General features: G+C 41.5%; 1 protein-coding gene across 1 annotated transcript in view; it reads left to right on the top strand.

Annotated features, from left to right (window-relative positions):
* Window positions 1-5,134: 5,134 nt before the first annotated feature.
* FOCAD (focadhesin) overlaps window positions 5,135-23,027 on the top strand; it is a 97,400-nt gene continuing 79,507 nt past the window's right edge. The window contains exons 1-6 of the mRNA XM_061470846.1: window positions 5,135-5,244; window positions 5,684-5,772; window positions 8,355-8,429; window positions 13,407-13,561; window positions 17,072-17,176; window positions 22,785-22,886. Of these exons, the coding sequence (XP_061326830.1) occupies window positions 5,716-5,772; window positions 8,355-8,429; window positions 13,407-13,561; window positions 17,072-17,176; window positions 22,785-22,886 (494 nt within the window). The 5' untranslated portion in view covers window positions 5,135-5,244; window positions 5,684-5,715. The remainder of the gene's footprint in view (window positions 5,245-5,683; window positions 5,773-8,354; window positions 8,430-13,406; window positions 13,562-17,071; window positions 17,177-22,784; window positions 22,887-23,027) is intronic.

Raw genomic sequence — 23,027 nt, 5'->3', positions numbered from 1 at the left:
TTAGTACCAGGACCAGTGCTGTTCATCATCTTTGCTGGTATCATGGACAGTGGGATTTATGCACCCTCAGCAAGTCTGCCAACACCACCAACCTATGTGGTGCAGACGACATGCTGGAGGGAAAGAATGCTATCCAGAGGGACCTTGACACACTTGAGAGGTGGGCCAGTGCAGACCTCATGAAGTTCAACCAAGCCAAGTGCAAGGTCCTGCATCTGGGTTGGGGCAATCCCAAGCACAGCTACAGGTTGGACCGAGAATGGCTTGAGAGCAACCCTGTGGAAGACTTGGAGGGGGTGGGTTGACGAGAAGCTCAACATGAGCTGGCAGTTGCTCACAGCCCAGAAAGCCAATAGTGTGCTGGGCTGCATGAAAAGGAGTGTAGTCAGCAGGTTGAAGGTGATCCTGCCCCTTTACTCTGCTCTCATGAGACCCCACCTGCAGTACTGCATTCAGCTTTGGGGCCCCCAACATAAGAGGGACATGGACCTGCTCCAGCAAGTCCACAGAAAGGAGGCCACAGAGATGATCAAAGGGCTGGAGCACCTCCTGTATGAAGACAGGCTGAGACAGTTGGGCTTGTTCAGCCTGGAGAAGTGAAAGCTCAGAGGAGACCTTAGGGCAGCTTCCATTACCTAAAGGGCTGATAAGAAATCTGGACAGGGACTTTTCACAAGTGAGAATGTAGTGGGAAGATCAGGGGGGGGATGGCTTTAAACTTAAAAAGGGGAGATTTAGGTATTAAGATTCTTCACTATGAGGGTGGTGAGACACTGCCACAGGTTGCCCAGAGAAGCTGTGGCTGCCCCATCCCTGGCTGTGTTCATGGCCAAGTTGGATGGGCCTTTGAGCAACTTGGTTTAGTGGCAAATACACGCACACACGGCAAGGCAGTTGGAACTAGATGAGCTTTGAAGTCCCTTCCAACCCAAATCATTCTATGATTCTGTGATTCTATGCTTAAGTCTTCAGATTCAAGTCTCCATTTCAGTTTGGATGTAAGGAACTGTCTGAAGCCAGCCCACAGCTAGAAGACTAATTCACACCTCACATCCTGCACAGAAGCCTCGGCCCAAAGCACCTTATGACCAAATGCAAGAAACCTGGCCAAACCCTGTGACGAAGGAATGGCCGGCAGGCTCGGCGAGGCAGCATGAGCGGCGGGAGGCATGGTAGCCGCACGGTGCGCTCATACAAGCACGGCACAGAGGAGCACCCTGGTAACCCAGCCCCGTCTGGTTACGACAGACTCCCGGAACCGCCAACCTGACCCCGCATTCCCGCCGAGAGACCCCTGACCCTCACCACGCCCGCCGCGACCTCCCACCAGGCAGCGCACATGCGTCACTACCTGCGCAGGCGCCTTTGCCTCTAGAGGCAGGGTTTCACGCTGGCGCTGCGGTCCGTGTTCATTGGGGGTGGGGTAGATGCGCTCCTGGAGCCGGCAGGGTCGATCGGCGAGGCGAGGTGAGGGACGCGAGGCGGCGGGAGGTGGCTGTTCTGGCCGAGCGGGTGGGCCCGGCGCCAGCGTCGCCCCTAGCGCAGGGTCTTGGGGAGGGCGCTGAACTCCCGCCGAGCCTCGGCGGTGAGGGGCCGCGGCCTTCTCCTCCCCGGGGCCCCTTTTCGGCGACGGCCGCGATGTGGCCGTACTGGGTCAGGCCGCGAGGCCCGCAGGGGACGTCACCGCGGCGGGCACACCGGTCCGGAGCCAGGTCAGCAGAGAAGTAACAACTGCTGCCGCTAATAAGTTGGTGGGAGGGGGTGTGTGTGTGTTTGGTTTTGGGTTGGTTTGGCGGATTTTGTGTGGTTGGATTTTAATTTATTGTCTTTAAACCTGGTTCTTTGGGGGAGTTTTGAATTGTTGCACCTGTGACACACGAGCGGTGGGAGGGGGTGTTTGCTGGTTTGGTAGGAGCACCGATTTGATCTGGGAGTCCGGAACAATGGGCAAAAGTCAGTTAATGGAGAAAACGTGATCTCAGTGCGCCTAGTGATCATTTTTTGTTATTTACCGTAGCTTAGCTTGTCATAATTATTTCTGATAAGGTGGTATGGACAGGATCTGAAAATGTGATGCAGTGACAACTTTTAATAATCGGGACAAAACCCCTGTCTGCCTCAGTCCTGTTAGCAGTGTTTGGCTGCCTTAGCATTAGGATGCTCTATTGGATTTAAGTGGCAAAACCGTGATAGTGTGAGGGTTGTAGGTGTGGGGTGGCTTCTGTGAGAGCATGCCAGAAGCTTCTCCCATGTTGGATGGAACTAGTGCCAGTTGGCTCCAAGACAGACCCACTTCTGTCCAAAGCCAGGCTACTGTTTGGGGCAGGTTTCTGCCAGGCTCAGTGGAGAGAGGACTCCACACTGCAACAGGCTCTGGGCAGAACGTGTGGCTTCGTGGAGAGAGGAGCCCATGCTGGAGCAGGTTTGCTGCAATATTTGTGACCCTGCGGGGGACCCACACTGGAGAAGCCTGTTCCTGAAGGACTGCAGCCATGGAAGGGACTCACACTGCGGCAGTTCATGAAGGACTGCAGCCCATGGGAAGGACCGACATTGGAGAAGTTTGTGAGGGATTGGCTCCTGTGGGAGGGACCCCTTGCTGGAGCAGAGAAAGGGCATAACCACAGACCTCATTCCCTGTTCCCTTTCTCTGCCTGGGGAGAAATTAGGAGTGAGTGAAATTGACCACAGGAGGAAGGAAGAGTAGGGTGAAGGTGTTTTTAGATTTATTTCCCATCACCCTACTGTAATTTGACTGGTGATAAACTAAATTGATTTCCTGGAGTTGTGTCTGTTTTGCCCATGATGGTAATTGGTGTGATCTCTGTCTGTCCTTACCTTGACCCATAAGCCTGTCTTTATATTTTCTCCTCTTGTCCAGTTTCCAGCTGAGGAAGGATAGTAATAGGGTGGCTTGGAGTGTACCTGCTAGCCAGCCAAGTTCAACCCACCACAGATGCTTACCTTTCACATTGAGTATGTTGGGAAAGCAAGTGTCTCTTTCCTATACCTTGTCTTTTTTAAATTTATCTTTTGTGCACACACCTCTGTGTGTTGTTTTTTTGTCTGAGGCAGGTGTTTTTTATCTGTGTGGTTGATGGTGTAGAGTACCACTTCAGCAATGAGAATAGGAAAAATAAAGTTTAGGACAGACAAATAAAAAAGATCTCTGGAGGAGAGAGGTGTAATTAGTTATAGCTAGGTAGGCTGCTGACATACATAGGATAAGTTTGGGGATGTTTAGTAGCCAGTGTATGCTTGCTGAGACCAGCTATTTTGGCAGGGCCCTTTGCAGTATGTTAGGAGAGGACTGCTATAAGAGTCTGCAAGATAATTACTCCCTTTCATAGTATTCCTGTACTGTTTTTTTATTTCTGGAGGCAGAAAAATGAGAAGGAACTACTTGCATGGAGTTTATTTTGGAGATGGATAGATTTGTGTCAGAGTGATGCTGCTTCCTTTGCAAAGGTTTTATTTTGTATAATGCTAATAATATTGCTGTCAGCTGCAACCTGGAAATAAATTACACAATACTAGAAATTGTTCATCATAGCATCATGTCATGGTATGGATTGGAAGGGACCTTAAAGATCATCTGGTTCCAACCCCACTGAGACAGGCAGGGACACTTTCCACTAGACCAGGTATCTCAAGGTTAAAAAAGATTCTGCTAAGTGTTTTTTTTTGAGACAGAATGCTGTCCCAAGTGTTGTAAGCTATGTAAGCTATGGTAGAGTTTACCAGTTGTTTTCAAGGCTGTTGTTGATGGGCTCTAAAGACTAACCAGCTCTCATGAGCCTGCCCCTCCTTGTTTTTTTTTTGTCATAAAAGACAGTTTAAGAGTAGGAAACATTATTTTGCCTTTGTTTTTCCAATTCTTCAGATTGTGTGAAAATTGTGCCATTCCTGGGAAAGAGGAAAAGGGACTGCAAGAAGTACTGATGCTTGCACTTTTGTAGAGAAGGGGCTTGGCATATTGACAAGAGTATGCAGTAACCATGGTTTCTAAAAGTAACAAAACAGTTGTTCAGAATCTTAGGTTTTTAATTATTGGAAAGTGGTCTCCAAATTAATGTTAACTATCTAAACTGAAGAAGGGGGGAAAATCCCTCACGTTTTTGTTTTTATTTGTTTCTTTTCACAGCATCTTAAGTCTTAACCTAATCTTGATAGCTTTCATATCTTCAGTGCCAAAAAAATCAAGACACTGGGTTAAGAAGGGTTTGTGTTGTGGGATTATTATTTTTTTAACTATCGCCATATTTAGGGAGTGCTTAGGTTCCATTTTATAAATCATATTTGGAATTTTCTGAAATTATTTTTACTATGTTTTGGCTTTGCAGTTACTACAACAGCAGCTGTGCTTCTCTTAAACATGTTCCTCCTGGCTTTGTCTCATTCTGTCATCAAGTGCTCACATAATTGTATGATGTTTCTATGTAGGTTGCTATCGGGAAGACTGGAAATGACACTTTGAGAAGTGGGATATAAATTAATAAATAGCATCATGGGGAGGTGTGCCAGCTCAAAAATACATTTAGCAATTCATAGCTGCTTTCTGATTCAAATCTTGAGCTGCGAAGTTCAGATGATTCCAGATGGCAATGTGAAAATGTATCTCTTCAAAGCTTTCAAAGAACACCAGCCACCACCCTTTGACTGGGTACTACTTTCTTAAAGCCTTTCTTTTGGTGCTTTTTAAATTTGCTGAATGTGTTCTGTGAACTTTTTACCTCTTCTCGAAAGAATGAAATTTTAATGGTAGTCTGATAACACTGCCAGTAGTCATCTTCCATGACCTGTTTCTTTGCGGGGCAAAGTCAGCAGAGAGAAAAGTAAGCATTCCAAATAATTTATAGTGTTATGAAAGACTTGGTTTTGCACAGATGAGTAACTATGAAATCATATGCATAGATTAGCAAAACTGTGAAACAGCATTTGATGTTTGTATTTTACTAGTGTGAAATAATAGCATTCGACATTGTAGTTACAAAGAGATACTCTATTAAGTATGTATTTGAGATAAAAAACTTGCTGCTCTTTGTACCTGTCAAAAAAAAAAAAGTGTGAAAAATAGATGGTAAAACAATGCATTAAAAGTAAGCTTTATTCTCTGGTGGTTTTTTTTTTTTTTCCTCTTCACAGTACTTGAGGTTTCTGTGTATTTGTGGGTGCCTGCATATTCCAGATTAAAAGATTTTTTGTCAAGTGTTCCAACTACAATTACAACTTACAGTCTCACAGGTGGGAGTTTTGTTTGTTTTACTTCTGGTTTTGCATGAAAGAATTGAAAAATTTGTGGAGAATCTTGCATTTTAGAAATGTTTTAGAAATTGTGAACACTCCTTCTGAGCTGTCCAGTTTTCAAGGCAATGAGATACTCCTAAAAGGCTCTCAAGGGTAAATGCTCTCAGACTACACATACAGTATGCGGTAAGGAACTTTATTTTGCTACAGCTACAAGAAATGTAGATCACCCACTCTGTGCAAGACCAGTGAGTATTCAGCATTTCATGGGTTAAAGCCCATAAAGCAAGGTGATATGGTAGACTTAGGAGGGGGAAGAATACTCTTTAAAGTTTATATCTGCTGTTAAGTACAAGATAAATCTTATGTATTTTTTTGTGGCAAGTAGCGTACTTTCTTTCCTAGTCCTAAGTATATTTTTAAATTTCTTTTACAGAGTGAAAGGTGGTGTCATATGACAGAGCCAAAATGCTGGATGACATTAAGAAGCGGTTTGAATTTCCTAATGCAGTTATTCAGTCACAGGTAATTTTTTTTAAAAAACATTAAGCGAATTGAATTGTTTATGGAAACTTTTGTTCCAAGGCCTGCTACCTGCCTGTAAAAAGGTGATGAAGAAGATGCTGGGGATGGTGAGGGGTTTGCTGCAAAGGCAGAAAGCCCTAGAAGTAGAGTGTTTTTAAGTTATAAACAAATACTAATTGCCTTCTCTGTGTAATCCAGACATTGGACATAGTTGCTCATCACTGTAAAGTCTCTGCAAGAAAATCAGAAACCTTCCATGACTGGAAGGTTTAAGTGGAGCAAATGGGTTTTAATGACCCTGTGATCTTGTGAGAAGCCAGGAGTTACCAGATACCATGTGTGAGGTTAAAATACTTGACAGTACTCTACAGAACTGTCTTTAGAACTGATCTGCTTTCTTCCTGTCTGATGATAGCTGAAGGACTACTGTAGTCTTATCTGACATCTAAGAATAACTGTGTTTACCTCCACTGTGATCAGCAGACCAAACATTTTCAGAGCTATGCATTGCCTCCTGGTCATAATCACCTGAAATTTTCTCATGTGCATGAAGTGTTTACCATAGCATTTTTAATGGACACTAAGAAAAAAATAGACTGTTTAAAAAATACACGTTCTTTGCTTTGGCCATGTCTCATTTCAGTATTAAAAACATATCTCTTTTGCTGTAAGCTCATTGGTAACTTCCCTGTTTTCTTCCTTTTCCTGTTTTGAATTCAGGATTAAATAAGTAGCCATTTGTTTGATAGAATAAGTTGATGTGCAACCTGGTGTTTCTGTTGCCTTTTCAATTCAGCTCAGTCTACAGTGGTTTACAGTAATTAAGTTTGAAAGAGAGAGAAGTCCTCTTGTGATCAGTTTCGTGTTTAGGAGAGGAAGTCATGTCTCTGCTAGGATTCATGTAAGGTGTAGTGAAGTGTATTGTACTGCTTATGAGTTCATATCACTACTAGCCTCGAAGCATAGGATTTTGCGCCTTTGAACCAGGTTATTCAGTGCGGAAGAATATCACCATGGTACAAGTACTGCTGAAGTGTCTTGGTTCATCACAACAGCTGCACATCATTAAGGGCTACCAGTTCACTTTGGTTGGTTTTGTGCTGTGCTTTGGTTGTTTTGCTAGTTTCCATTTATATTCTATGACCCTTGAAAAGCATGCTGTAATCTTCAAACTGTCATCAGGCCAGGATCCAACTTCATGGCAGATGTCTTCTCTTTTTTGAGATCAGGACATCTGCTCTGCAGAGCATGTAATCTACACAGACAAGGATCAGCAAAGTGAGGAACTTGAGCATAATTTGTAGGTCAAAAAAAGTTTACCATTCTATTCAAATTCAAGTTTTTGGAGTGCATTGGACTAATTTACATTTTGACTTTCCTGTATAGCTCACTGCAAAAGCCACTGTATTGATAAGCCCCTTTTCCAGTATAAGAAGAATGTTTTAAGAATGTGGGTGTGAATTAATTTCTGAATGTCCTTACAAGCAGGAAAAATAAAAAATAATAGAAGATCCACTTTGTAAGTGCCCTAAAAAGTTCTAATCTGCCTGGGGAGCATGTTGCTGTAGTTGGTTTTGCAACGCAATAACTGCAGAGAAACAGATACACATATATGACTTTGTCCCATTTTCTAATTTTGTTCTCGGGATAGTAAAATTCCCAAATAAAAACCAGTCTTTATAAGTCAAAAGTGTTAGAATACATATCCAGACCTTTGAAAGGCATAATCTTCCTAATCGAGGAAGGTTTAAAGTGTCATCTTTCCTGGAGATGAGAACTGTTATCTCAAGAGTGCTATTGTTTGTTATGTCAGCTTAGCAACTAGTATCTAAATGAAGTGTAAAAAAATCCTGATAGAAGAAGGAATGTGAAAACATTTCAAATAATGTGTTCCTTTCTTTTTATGCACTAAAAAAACCAGGAATGTCCTTATTACTTTTTTTCTGGCTGACTTCCTAGTTTACTTTTTCCAAAAGTAAGCATCTGTCCTTACCATAATGTAAATGCAGCTGCTGTTCTGGGTACAGTGATAATCTGAAACATTTTTGTCCTCTTGCTGCAAAAAGATGTGTATGTTTCTCACAGAGAGGGTTTTCTATGTATCCGTATCGATGATTAAGAAACGAGACGGAGTTAGGCATTACAGATCAGTCAGGAAACAAATGCCTGGATTCAAACACCTTAAACCCTTTCAAAGTATTCCAGTATCTCAGTCCACATTTAGATTTTTAAAAGCAGTTTGAGGAAATATGTTCCTTCTGTCAAAATAGAATGAAATGCTTACTCTTAAACTTCAGATGAACAAATACATGCTGTTCTGATAAGCATTTTTTTTGAGGACCTTGAAAATTTAGATCTTGTTAATGATCTCTGCCACAGAATAGCTTTATGAGGAATACTGTTAACTTCAGATGCCTTGTTTAAAGTAAATAAAGCGTTTCTGGCAGTAAATACGCTAGGGGATATGTAAACTGCCTAAGTGAAATGATTGTATGCAACAGCAGTGTAAATTCTTCCTATTTGAGAATTAAAAAATAGTGCTTGGTCTGTGTGTGTTCTTTTTATTTCTTTTTGTCTTTTAGGCAGTGGGTCATCTGATTGCTGCAGTACTGAAAGAAAATGTTTCTTCAGAGAAAATCTGGCAGGCGTCTGACCAGGTCTGTGAAATTCTCTCACTTCTGTCTCCTCTCCTATCCATATGTACTTACATTTTTTCTATGTTTTCTGATTCCCCTCTGTGTAATAAATCCTGGAAGATAACTTAGGTAGTTAGCAGTATATGTCTAGGTGGACAGATAGAAATAGCGTATCTCTGGGGTCAGAAGAGCAGTATCACTTCCATCAGAAGTCTGAATGGCAGAAATCTTAGTTCTGCAGATATACCAACGCCTAGCTCTGCCCAATTTAAGAGCAAAATTTATTTGCATTTATTTACGTTACTGAAAGTGAAGCGCCATATGGTGAGACTTTATCACTTAAGTAGGAAGGTGTTTTACATCACTTAAAAAAGTCAAAATTATGACATTTCACATACGTGTATTGGTGTTATTTTTAACATTAGCTAAGGAGAGGTTTTATCTCTTGAAGAGAAAGCATAGTGTAAAGGCATACTTTGTGTTTTAGATGAGTCAAGCTTGCCCAAGTGCTGGTCTGTCTTGTTAACTGAGATACCTATGTAATACTGGCATTTGGAAGTGTCGCAGCAACATAGGAGAAGTGTTAGTTAAGATTTGTTCTTCTGTTTTTCCTCACCAAATGCTAACTTGTACAGAAAGGAGCAGAAGATTATTTGTGGATTTTTCCTCCCAGTCTGAACCCTTAAAAAAATAAATAAAATAATCCCCAAACTAGCAAACCCAAACCTGAAAAGTGTTGAGTTGTGATGTGAGGGAATGTGGAGGGGGTGTGTAGTTTCTGTAACAGAAACTACTTTAACAGTCCAGGATCGTGTTCCCAAATGACATTATGTTTTGAGGTACAAGCTGACTCTTCCCATTATGCTGCCCCATAAAGGTTTTAAGCTGAAATACAGCAAAACCTTCTGAAACATTAAGAAGTAGAACATTGTGCTGTTCAGACATTAGTTACTCTTTTTAGACAGGAGTATTTTGCAGCGTTCAGTTATTTCAAAATGTCCCTTGTTTCCCCATTTGGAAGCTACGAAGTCAGCAAAAGAGCCTGTGAATACAAATTTAGTATAAAAACTAAAGCAACAGTTTTAATGGATACAGCCAAATCTTTGTGCTTCCTAACAAACGAAGAGCACTTTGTAGCATGAGTAAAGGCAGCTTACCTTTGGATAGCCCCTTGAATGCCTGCCTGTAGCTGTCTGCAATACATCTTGCTGTAGACAGAGCTGATGTAGCAGTTGCTGAGTTTTTTCCAATTACATCTTGATTTCTTTTAAAGAAAGTGAAATTGTTGAAAAATTTCTTTGCCTTACTCTTTTAGAATCATAGAATAGAATCATAGAATAGTTAGGATTGGAAAGGACCTTAAGATCATCTAGTTCCAACCCCCCTGCCATGGGCAGGGACACCTCATGCTAAATCGTATCACTCAGGGCCACATCCAGCCTGGTCTTGAACACTGCCAGGGATGGAGCATTCACAACCTCCCTGGGCAACCTATTCCAGTGCCTCACCACCCTAACAGGAAAGAACTTCCTCTTTATATCCAATCTAAACTTCCCCTGTTTTAAGTTTTAACCCATTACCCCTTGTCCTATCACTACAGTCCCTAATGAACAGTCCCTCCCCAGCATCCCTATAGGCCCCCTTCAGACACTGGAAGGCTGCTATGAAATCTCCATGGAGCCTTCTCTTCTCCAGGCTGAACAGCCCCAATTTCCTCAGCCTGTCTTCATACGGGAGGTGCTCCAGTCCCCTGATCATCCTCGTGGCCCTTCTCTGGACTTGTTCCAACAGTTCCATGTCCTTTTTATGTTGAGAACACCAGAACTGCATGCAGTACTCCAGGTGATGTCTCACAAGAGCAGAGTAGAGGGGCAGGATCACCTCCTTCGACCTGCTGGTCACACTTCTTTTGATGCAGCCCAGGACAGGTTGGCTTTCTGGGCTGCGAGCGCACACTGCCAGCTCATGTTCATTTTCTCAAGTCCTTCATTGCAGGGTTGCTCTGAATCTCTTCTTTGCCCAACCTGTAGCTGTGTCTGGGATTGCTCCGACCCAGGTGTAGGATCTTGCACTTGTCATGGTTAAACTTCATGAGGTTGGCATCAGCCCACCTCACAAGCATGTCAAGGTCCCTCTGGATGGCATTCCTTCCCTCCAGGGTATCAACCAAACCACACAGCTTGGTGTCATCGGCAAACTTGCTGAGGGCGCACTCAATCCCACTGTCCATGTGCAGCGACAAAGACGTTAAGCAAGACCGGTCCCAACACCGATCCCTGAGGGACACCACTCGTTACTGGTCTCCAGACGGACATTGAGCCATTGACCACAACTCTTTGTGTGCGCCCATCCAGCCAGTTCTTTATCCACCAAGTGGTCCATCCATCAAATTGATGTCTCTCCAATTTAGAGACAAGGATGTCGTGTGGGACAGTGTCAAACGCTTTTCCCAAGTCCAGATAGATAACATCAACTGCTCTACCCCTGTCCATCAGTTCTGTAGCCCCATCACAGAAGGCCACCAAGTTGGTCAGGCAGGATTTCCCCTTAGTGAAGCCATGCTGGCTGTCACCAAGCACCTTGTTGATTTTCATATGCCTTACTTAGTATGCCTTCCCGGAGAATCTGCTCCAAGATTTTGCCAGGCACAGAGGTGAGACTGACTGGGCTGTAATTTTCCGGGTCATCCATTTTCCCCTTCTTGAAAATGGGGGTTCTATTTCCCTTTTTCCAGTCGTTGGGAACTTCACCTGACTGCCATGGTTTCTCAAATATGATGGCCAGCGGCTTCGCAACTTCATTTGCCAGCTCCTTCAGGACCCACGGATGGATTTCATCAGGTCCCATGGACTTGTGCACGTTCAGATTTTTAAGATGGTCTTGAACCAGTTCCTCTCCTACAGTGGGCACAAGGTCTTCATTCTCACAGTCCCTGTATCTGCCTTCCAAGACTTGGTTGGTTTTGTCAGAGCCTTTGCCTGTGAAGACTGAGGCAAAGAAGTCATTTATAACCTCAGCCTTCTCCAAATCCCGTGTAGCCAGTTCTCCTGAGAGCTTCCTGAGGGGGCCTACATTCTCCGTAGTCTGTTTTTTATTTGCTATGTCCTTGTAGAATCCCTTCCTGTTATCCTTAATACCTCTAGCTAAGTTTAATTCTAACTGGGCCTTAGCTTTCCTAACCTGGTCCCTAGCTTCCCGGACAACATCCCCGTACTCTTCCCATGCCACCTGTCCTTGCTTCCACTTATTATAAGCCTCTTTTTTCATTTGAATTTTCCTTGGGAGCTCCTTATCCATCCAGAGAGGTCTCCTGGCCCTCCTGCTGCACTTCCTTCTGGTTGGGATGCAACACTCCTGAGCTTGTAGCAGGTGATCCTTGAATATCAACCAAGAGTCTTGGGCCCCCCTGCCCCCTAGGGCTGTATCCCATGGAACCTTCTGAAGCAGGTTCCTGAAGAGGCCAAAGTCTGCTCTTTTGATGTCCAGCACAGTGAGCTTGCTGCACACTCTTCTCACTGTCCTGAGGATCTCAAATTCGAGCATCTCATGATCGCCGCATCCAAGGGTGCGCTGGAGCATCGCATTTCCAACGAGCCCTTCCCTGTTGGTGAGCATGAGGTCAAGCATGGCACCTCTCCTTGTCGGCTCCTCTATTACTTGCAGAAGGAAGTTGTCTTCTATACAATCGAGAAACTTCCCGGATTGCTTGTGCCAGGCCGTACCGTCCTTCCAACAGATGTCAGGGTGGTTGAAGTCACCCATGAGAACAAGGGCCTGTGAGCGTGAGGGTTTTCCTATCTGTCTATGGAGTGCTTCATCTGCAGGTTCTTCTTGATCAGGCGGTCTGTAACAGATCCCGACAGTAATGTCTCCCATAGCTATATTCCCTTTAACCCTGACCCACAAACTCTCTGTGGACTGCTCACCTGTCCCCAGACAGAGTCCCATACTCTCCAGCCTATCCCTAACATAAAGGGCAACTCCTCCTCGCCTCCTGCCAGGCCTGTCTTTTCTAAAGAGCCTGTAACCTTCCGTTCCAACACTCCAGTCATAGGAGCCATCCCACCATGTTTCTGTGATGCCTATTATATCATACCCCCGTAGACGTGCACAGATCTCTAATTCCTCTTGTTTGTTCCCCATGCTACAGGCATTTGTGTAGAGGCATCTGAGCCGAGCTCCAAATGATGCCATCTTATTGGCTGGAGCGGCTGGGATATCCCTACATTGCTCCAAGCATTTATTATAGGTTCTGGCAACTGACTGGGTGTGTTGGAATGGAATGATGCCCCCCTCCCCCAACACATCTAGTTTAAAGCCTCCTTGACCAGTCTGGCAAGCCTCCTACCAAAACTGCTCTTTCCCTTCTTTATCAGACCAGCTCCACCAGCCCCCAGTAGACCTGGCCTACAAGCTTGGGTCCCATGTTCAAGACACCCAAACCCCTGACTATGACACCACCCTTTTAACCATTTATTAACCTGGCTAATCCTCCTAGCTTTTTTTTAGGTCCTCCCGTGTATCCTGGAGAATTGATGAAAAGACTGTCTGAGCTCCAGAGCCCCTAACCGCCTCCCCCAGGGCTCTGTAGTCCTTCTTTATGTTCCCCAGGCTACTACTATCTATATCCCTAGCACCCACATGTGTCACCAGGAATGGCTAATAGTCCATGGGACTTACTAGAGCAGGCAGCCTCTCTGCCACATCCCTGATCTGTGCCCCTGATAGGCGACACACCTCCCTTGAGATGGGGTCTGGCTGGCAGACGAGTGCTTCTGTCCCTTTCAATTTAGAGTCCCCTACTACTATGACCCGCCGCTTTTTCCTAGCAATGGAAAAGGTTTCCTGGGAAAACCTTTCTTGGGTGTAGAACCTGTACCCCAGCTTCCTCACTTGTGCTAAGTCTTCAGTTTTTATTTAAAAGTGTGTTTAAGATGAGTGAAAAAAAAAATCAGTGTCAGCTTTCTCATTGCATTTGTCTCCTGGTTTTGCCTTCAGACTCCTGCTCTGAACTTACTTTGGGAGTACTGCTGCAGTGAGAATGTTGCGTTGCGAACAGCCTGCTCTGAGGGATTGGTGGCACTTGTTGCAGAGAAACATGCTGAGCTAGACTATGTTCTTCATGGAGCTCTCAACCTAATTCCCTCAGCAAGGTAATGTTTGGTTGCCTAATCTTGTGCCTTTTGTCATTGCTATTCCCTTGTAAATACAGGGGAAGAGGAAAGGTTCTGTAAATTAACAGGGTCTTCAAATAAGCTGTGGCATTAAAGGACTGTCCTTGGGCTGTCACTTTGCTGAAGGCTGCTGCTTTCATCTTGGCAGTTTGTCGTTGTGGGTCTGACTTAAAAACTCATAGAGTATCCTACGTGTGTTGGCTGAAATTGTTAGCTGTTCAGACTAATGCTCTGAACTTAGAACTGTTGCTCACATACAGTCACCATAAATCTGTGGGTGGGGATAAGGAACGCTATATTTTATTTCCCTGTCTGCTGAGGAAGAAATCACTTTACGTAGCTCTGCAAAATTCTGTAAATATAATGTCTACATCTCACAGTGGTGTTTTGAGCTAGACTGGCCTGTGCAATGTACTGAAAGAATGCAGTTGTGAGGGAAAAAAGACACTGCACATAAAATTTACAATGGGAAGTCAAGTGATGCTTGGGAAGATGTTTCCGTTCAATCTTACAAAGTTCCATGGGGTTATCTTTGTCTCCTCTGATTTTTGGCAGCTAACTGGATTTCTGCACTAAGGTTTCTCATTCACTTCCTACAGAATGCTGGAGTCGGTTTTAGCCAAGCCAGCTAGTTGGTGCTACACTTGTGATGTATTGTGCTGATGGGCTTAACAGCTGGTTGCAAGAGCCATGTTGTTCATGACATGTTTTTCACCTCTTCTAACCCTCACATCATCAGTTTTAGTCTGAGGTTTCTAATGGTCACTTTGAGGCAGAGGTGAAGTTAGGTTTGAGTAAACTAGTGAAATGCTTCAGAAACAAGACATTTTTAAAGAGATTACTTCTTTCCTTGTGACTTCATTGTTTACAGCTAGGATCTTGCTGTGAAGGTACTGTCTCTATACTTAGTTTGCAGTAGGTGGTTGTGGATCCCTAGGAAAGAGTTTGTAAATATATTTACATAATATGAATAATTTCTGCAAAGCAGTGCCCTCCAAATTAAAAATTTTGCTACTTCAGTTTGGGGTTGAGAGAAGAGTTGCCACTGTTAACAAAGAAGTAAAAGCACCTGTACTTAGACTATGGAAACCTGAGTCCATAGTGGAGGGAAGGTTTATTAGCTGTGGCTTGCAGATGAAGAAATGTGAAATTCCTGTTCAGCCAAGGGTTTGTTACAGCATTAGTGATTTATAAGGAAATTAAATGCTAATACAGTTTTGTACTTGAGAAAATAAAAAGTGTAAAATGGGATATTAAGGATTGAGTTAACCTTAAAAACAGAATCAAGGTTATGTTGAATGGGCTTGTATATGTGGCATTTCTGTATCATTCTTAGATTTTTTCCATATGTGAAACCAACACATATCACTGATTGCTTAGTACATGCTGTTAAATTACCCAGGAACATTTTATGAGTTTTCAGCTTCTTTCTGCTGCCATCCCAGTCCCAAGCTGCTATGGATGTCTGTGGGTTTAAAATGTCTGTAGACTCAGGAGCTGACTGAACTTCAGATTGGTTCATTTTAGTGCTGGTACTGTTGTTTTTTTTTTTTACTGACTCTTAGAATTATAGCCTGCTGTTCTTCATTCTGTTCCGCCTGCCAAATTTTCATCCAGGTTTGCTCTGTGGCTTTGCAGTGCTGTGTGCACAGTGTCTGTAAAAATAAAGTAAGTATGAAATTAGCTGCCAGTGGACAGGCATTTGCAATTGCTGAGCATCTTTTAGTGCTGGATGGAGGTAGGTGAATGTTTTATTGGCAAAGACCATTCATGTTGTGTACTTGCTTCTCTTCCATTGTGGTGAATTTAGCAGGGATTTAGTGCACCTGGTGGGTTTCATTTTGTCAGGTGTATCAAATTCTGTGTACTAGGTAAGACAATTTGCTTTGATAAAGGTGAATATTGAGTGTTTATCTGAGTTGACTTCATATAAGATTAACGCTATCTGTTCGTTATACAAATGGGACTCTATTCTTACCTCTCCGGTACGTTGTTGTGCCATAACTGTCTCTCAGACCCAATTTTGAGTTTCCTTTGTTGCCCCAACAGTTTAAACCTCATGGAACATAGTATTTATAGGTGTGTTTGTATGTGTATGCATGTATGCAAAATATGGATACACGTGTAAACATATACACATTTTTACACATTTTTAAGATTGGTCTCCAGCTTTCTATGTAGAAGATAATGGAAAAACTCTGTGGTCAATAAAGAATGAGCATAAATAATTAAACCAATCTGTTAAAAACCTGTGAAACAATGGATTATGGTAATCTCTAAGATTGTCAGAAGGATTTCTGTGTTACATATTAACGTAGTCTAAATGTGTGTATCAACTCATAACTTAGGAATTGTAGAGTATACTGCACTGTATGTCAAACAGCTAATAATATATCCTTTTTCTCATGTCTTAAATGAGTATGATGGTTTGTTTGTCCTGTGAGAGGGTTACACAAATTCTGCATAGTTTCTTGTTTACAGCTTGTCATCTGAGGAGTTCCTGCAGTGTTCCATTCATTGATGGAGAAGTGGAATTGCAGACAAAATAGATTTCTCAGATTTTTTTTTCCTGGTAGGAAGAAAGGAAGGGGGAGCAGCGAGAAGGGAAAAAAAAACAACACAAGCAGTGACTATGACTTTTTCTGTTCCTCTGCTTCTACATTTTCACCTTGTGAAAAGTGTGTTTCATTATAGAATCCAGGCTATTTTCTTGAGGGACTTGTTTTGGATCTGGCGTGGTCTGGTTGGAAAGGTGTGAAAAAGCACTTTATGAAGAGGAGAGCAAAATTTTGATAGTTGTACTTTTGGTCTTGTAAGCTCAGCCAAGCAGTAGTAAGCTGTATACTTAAGCTTTTTACTGCATGGTCAGAGAGGCTTTTTTTCACCCTTTGTGGTGGACTTCATTGATTTCATTAGTGTCTCTCCAGCAGAATATGGAAATTCCTATCAAAATTTCAGAAATGATGTTGTTTCTTAAATTTTCCTGAATGTTCAATTAAACAAGATAGGAGGAGGAAGATAAAGTAGCTGTATGTATTTCTTTCTTATAGTCCTTGGTTCCTGAGATCAAAAGTCAGAAAACTAGGTGTCTCAAGTGTCTTTTCTGACAGTATGATTTCTCTTGCTTTTGCTTGCTAGACAGGAGGAAATTTGTGATGTTTACCTGTATACTTGCATTCAGAGAAAAGTTTTTAGCATGTTAAAAGCACCAGTTTCAGTTAAGCTGGAGACAGCAAATATAGTTGTAAGATACGGTAGAATCAAATCATCAAAAGTTTTAATTGATGGATTAATTATACTCTCTGCTGTGTTGTTAGTTACGTGAAAAGGAGAACAAAGACACATGGATTTACAACTTGTGTAGGCAGATGTGAAGAAGTCCTTAAGGAGAACTCTAGGATTCTGGTTTTCTTCCTGGATTCCTTCTTTTATGGAAGAATCAACTAATGTAACTGCATGTGACAGTCATGTATTTCTCCTTATCAACAGGAATGTACATGGTTTAGTAAAAACTATTTTGAAATTACTACAAATTCAAGCCATTCAACTGGGAGAAGATGGAAATGAGGCTGTCTGGAATCTTTATGGCATCAGGTTAGTTTCACTTTGGTTTTATTTAGATACCATAACAGTTTTTTTTCTGATTTTTTTCACTGGCTTTCTGCCTGTGTTTTTTTGGTTTTGTGTTTTTAGGTTTGTTTTTTTTTTTTGGCTGGTTGGTTTGGTTTTGTTTGGTTGGTTTCTTTTTGATTTTATTCTGTTCAGGTAAGTAAGCACTGCACAGGTTGTCTGCAGAGATTGTGGAATCTCTATCTTTAGAGATACACCAGATTGCATGTGATACTGAGCCAGCCGAAATGATTCTTCAGTGGTGACCATTTCAAGCTAAATGACTTTCTGATTCTAAGATCTGTTGTTGTTGTTGAAAGTTTCAAGGAGTTTTTGTAGTACAGGGGTAAGATTGCCACCATAAGCTCAAAAGGGGCAATGGTAACATGAAGGCTGAGTGTGAGAAAGAGCAAATAAATACTGTTACTTGTTCACATATAGTAGCTCAATGATTGCTAGTAGTCCTTTTTAATAAGTCTTGTTTTAAGACTGTGGACCTCTTCCCTCTCACTTGTTTTTCCTGCTTTATTCCAGTTATCAAATAAGGTTCCTAAATGCTTTTACTGTTAAAGTGCTTGCCATATAAAATAAATGATTTAAAGATGCATTCAGAGCTCTCGTATAAAGCTGCTTGTCAGGTGGCAGCAGCCTTCGTACGGGGACATCTTGGTGACTTCATCTAGCTGTTGAAAAACCATGAGTCAGTGCTGACATTAACAGCCATTATTATATCTACTTGGCAGATGTCTTGAGCATTTTTCAAGTTGCATCTTATGCAGTTAAGAGGTATTGTAGCAGGCCGTAGCTCTAATGCTTTAAGGGTCTAAAAGGCACTAGTTGGAAGACAGGAATCGTGTTTTAAGCGAAACAAAATACTGAATTAAAACAGACTGTGGAGCACTTGATGTGCTTGCATTCATGAAATCCTGTGTGCCTTGGTTTTTCTAGCTATATCAGTTCTTTCTACAAATTCTACTGTCCTATAGAACAGGTGTAACTGAAGGCAAGTAATGAAGGGCGGGTAGTAAGGTGGAACCCTCTTGGAAACTTTAAAAGTAAATAAACTCATTTAAAGTCTTGTGGTAGAAGAGGTTAAGTTCAAGTAATCCAGGCTATGTGTGAAAAAGAGTAGGAGGATGTGGCTGAAGTGAAGAAATGGCCTCTCCCCAGTAGGGTGAAGAAATGTTACCACTTTTTGGTTTGTTTTCCCCCAGCTACCAAAAGAAAAATTGCTGGAAACATAAGGCAGGTGAAACTTGGTCATCCAGAATAGTTTAAAATAATAGAAAACTGAAAATAGCAGCAGACTAACACTTAGCCTGTACATTTTTGGTTTTCCTTTTGTTTCCGAAGTCAGATTTCTTGGCTTGTTTCTGAATATCTAGGAGGCTATTCTTTTTTAGTGTACACAAAGGTCTGTCTTTATTCAGTGACTTGTTATGTAACAATTTTTGTAGTTGTGTTTATCAAGTGCCATTAAAACTTGATTTCTGGAAGAAATAAAAGATTGCATACCATAACTCACCAAGAGTAACCTCCTCTTGAAGTGTTAATATATTATGCTATCAACTATGCAGAAGTATTCCATACAAAAATCATCAATGAAGAATCAAAAAGCACAGTGTGTTCTCAGGTAGTTTTCTGTTGTGATCTCTGTTGGGTCGTTTTAAAACTAGCGTTACAGGATAATAAATAAGTTTGGTTTAGACTAATGTTAATTTTGGACAGTAGAATTACTTTTAAAATGCTGCCTGTTGATACAATGTAGTATCATGAACAGTTCTGGAAAAGAAGTAAGAGAAATTAGTGTCTGTAGTTTTGGGGGGGGTTGGTTGAGTTAGCTTTTCCCGTAGCAACCATCATAGTGCTGAGCTTTGTATTTGCAGCTAGAATAGTGTTGATAATATACCAGTACTTTGGTTTCTACTGAGCAGTGCTGTTTTTGCATCCCACCCCCACCCCTTCAGATGGGTACCAGTAAGGTGGGAGTGTGCAAGACTTTGGGAGGGGACATAGCCGGGACAGCTGACCCAAAGGGATATTCTATAGTATAGGACATTGTGCTCAACAATAAAAGCTAAGAGAAAGAAGTTGGGGATATGGGGGGGCATTCATTATTGAGATGATGTTAAGACATGTACTGAAGCCCTACTACGTATCCCAGGAAGTGGCAGGGCATTACCTGCTGATGGGAAATAGAGAGTAAATCCTTTTGTTTGACTTTGCGTTCATGTGTGGCCTTTGCTTTTTCTTAATTAATCATCCTATATCACAACCTACAAGTTTTTCATATTGTTTTCTTCCCATGTGCTGAGGAGAGGGAGTGAGGGAGCAATTTGGTGGGCACCTGTAGACAGCCAAAGTCAACCCACCAGGTAGGTTTTCCAATTTCATCTGGGGAAGTCTCTGTAATTCTAATCCTGAGATTCTCCACTTTCTGTAAGCAAATTAACCATGGAGAACAGGGAATTGATTACCTCTGTTACTGCAGGAAGTGGGAAATGTTCCTTTTACCCATGTAAGTCAGTAGAAAACTGCCTCTCCTATCACTGAATGTTGGGATTCCTAATTGTTTCCATAAACTGTGTAAATGCAGCTGGTTGGGTTTTGTTAGGGTTTTGGGGGTTGTGTGTTTGTTGTGTTTTGTTTTGCTTGTTTGGTGTGTGTTTGTTGTGTTTTGTTTTGTTGCTTTTGTTTGGTTTGTGTTTGTTTGTTGCTGTTGTTGTGTTTGGTTTTCTTTTTTTAATAAGTAGCGTTCCAGTGGTGGATAAATACCAAAGCAAATCTGATGGGATTTTTTAAGGATGCGTGACTTTTAAACTTGCACATGGAATGATTGGCAGTGTTTGTTACGAAGTTAGGAGGTGTTGTAGCAGAAGTAGTTTGCAAGTTGGTTTCACTGTGGACTAGAACTGAGCATTCCCAGGGGATTTATTTGTCATATGGCATAAAGCTCTATATTTTCTATGTGTATTAATGTAGCTGTCCAGTAACCTAAGCTCAGGCTGAATTGAGTGGGAAGACAGGGAAGAGGGGTTTTCGAGGAGTGCTTGTCAGCCTTCTCAGTGCAGAGCTTTGGCTGTAAGTATCTGCTGAAAGCCATTTAACCTTTTTTTTTCTTTTTTTTTTTTTCCTTTTTTTTTAAATGAACTAGTATTATACATTATTCTTAATGTGATTACACATTGTTTTGTCTAAAAATTCTGGAGAGCTGAAACTTTCTGAAAATCAAAATTAATTCAGAGCAGGTAGAAAAATACTTTTAAAATGCATATTTGATAAAGTGCTGTTCCCCCTTTCTGAAAGGACCAGGGTCAATGCTGCATACACAGAAAATTATGTTAATAGCAGACATTGTTTCCTCATACAGAAAAAGCAAACTGACACTGAATTTGTGCTTTAAATCTGGTTGGTGTGCTCTTTTGTCCAGAGATGTAACAAGAACATTGAGATGACATTAGAAGTAATTTTTGTTTTATTGTTGCCCCTTACATAAAATGTATAACTTTGTTTCCCTAAACACTTATGTATTTACAGGTGGATAGCTGCTGTGTCTGGTTGTGATTTTTGCTTTATCCTGAACCCAATATTTTCACAATAATTTAGGGTAGTAGCACTGTAATGTCACTCAAACATGTGCATTTTATGACTCTTCAGTTAGTATTAATGATAAATTATACCTACACACCTGATTTTTCCTACTGCTAATAGCGTTACCAAATGGAACTTTTTCAGGCTGCACATTTTAGTATTTCATTATCAATCAGTGTTCAATATGGAACTTAGCTTATTTTTTTTCAGCAGCGAGTTCAGTGCAGTTTTGTGAATTTTAGAACACACAAAATCTGTCATAGAAGTCTTGCCTTTTTTTCTGGATAGTAAGTAATTTTTTATTTCCGACTTGATACATCACATGTGCTGACTGACTTCAGTGTCATAGCAACATTTAGATGACTTCATTACATTCTTTTCATTAGGAAAGGTAATTCTAAAAGTATGACAAAGCTACTAAAATAAACTGCTGCTGTAACTCTGCATGTCTCTACAAGGCTATGGACTTTAAAGGTCCTGGCATGGTATGTGAACAGTATTTCTAGACTGCTGCCTGATAAATGATACTGTCAAAAACCAAAACCCTAACAAAACAAGCAAACCAACCAAGCAAAAAACACAAAGAGAAACAAAACAGAAAAATCTATTCCCCTCCCCCCCCAAAAAAAAAACACAAACCAAAACCCATGAACAAAACAAAAAAGTCTGAGCTTCATAAATTTTTTTTTTTTCAATCTGAATTTGCCAGTTTCAATTACCAGCTTCTGATTCTTGTATGCTAACTTGACACTTGTTGCTTTATGGAATTTGTGTTCTCAGTGAAGGTACTTGGGTTGCAATGACAATATCCCTTAATATAATGTCATTATCTTGTGCTAATAAGCTTAATAATATGCTTATTAGTATGTGTTTTTCCAGGTCTTCATGAGACAGCCATGGGAAGAATTAAACTTCTCTGTATTTTTAATAACTGACTTGAAAGACAGTGTCCTGATTTTAGCTGTAACATTTTTTTTTTCTTCTCCTTCCTAGTATCTAGTGCAGTGCTGTGTTTCAGCTTTAGTCTGAGAACAATGCTGGTAACACACCCTTGTTTTAATTGTTGCTCCTTAGCACTTAACCCTGGTCAAGGGCTTTTCAGTCTCTTATACTAAGCCAGTGAGGAGGGGCAGAGGAAGCTGCGAGGAAGCAGAGACAGGACACCTGAACCAAGCTAGCCAAAGAGTTATTCGTATTGAATGCATATGTTGCCTTTCCATTTATTCATACAGCCCTGCTCTCTCAAGTGTTTCTAGCAGATCTGTGGCAATTGGCAAGACTCTTCCAACTTTCCTCACTTGCTATTAGGAAAATTGCTTCCATTTTGAGAGCAGGCAAGTATCATTTTGTCTGCTGTTAAGCTGTTGGTATCCCAGAGAAGAATATATAGTTGGATGAAGCAGGAAGGGAAGCTGGGAGAAAACAGGGACGTTTAGCAGTCAGGCGGGAATAAGTGGGCCAGTCATAGGAAGAGCAGTGGGTAAACTTCAGAAGGAGGTGATGGAGGTAGTGATGAATCTGCCTTCACATCACCAGTTCTTCCCGATTTCCCACCTCTCCAGGAAATTCAGTGTCCAGACTCTCATGTTCTGCTTTCCTTTCTTATACTGACTTACTGTACCAATGCTTGGAAGACTGAACTGGCATGTTACATGGGGTTCAGAGTTTTCTGTGGGTGTTGCTTAGAGCCCACTGCTAGGGGGTAGTGCTGCTGCCAATGACTAGAATCAGGCTACACATTTGAAGAGTGATCCTTAAATATGTATTAAAAAAATTAGAAAAACAGAGCAGGACTTCAAATACCTTTTTTTTTCTTTTAGGTCTTGTTTCCTGAAGTTTCTATAAAATACGCTATTTTGACAGCATAGCAGTTCTGGCAGACTTGATAAAGGAGTTAATACCAGAGGGTTGTCTATTTCTACACTGCTTTTGTTTTAAAGATAGTTATTTTGCACACTTGATTTCTGCATTGTATATCTAAATGTGATTTCTTTTGTTTCAGGAACAATCCTCATCCATTAATCAATGTCCTTGAACACAGACCTGATTGCTGGCCAATTCTGCTGCAGCAGATAACAGTTTTTTTCCACCAGTGTCCAGAGAAGTAAGTAAATGAATAATTAAAAAATAGCAGATGTAGGCAACTGAATCGTATGAGTGTAACTTTTTTTTGAAGGCAGCTGCAATGAGCAGTCTTTTGAAAAATATAATTATAAAAAATTATGACACCATTTAAAGGTTAAAA

Source organism: Pezoporus flaviventris, unplaced genomic scaffold (genome assembly GCF_033815535.1).
Source record: "Pezoporus flaviventris isolate CSIRO_AGI_PZ_B2104156 unplaced genomic scaffold, CSIRO_AGI_Pfla_v1 ptg000064l, whole genome shotgun sequence".
In the NCBI taxonomy this organism is placed as follows: domain Eukaryota; kingdom Metazoa; phylum Chordata; class Aves; order Psittaciformes; family Psittacidae; genus Pezoporus; species Pezoporus flaviventris.
This window is presented reverse-complemented; position numbering and strand designations above follow the sequence as displayed.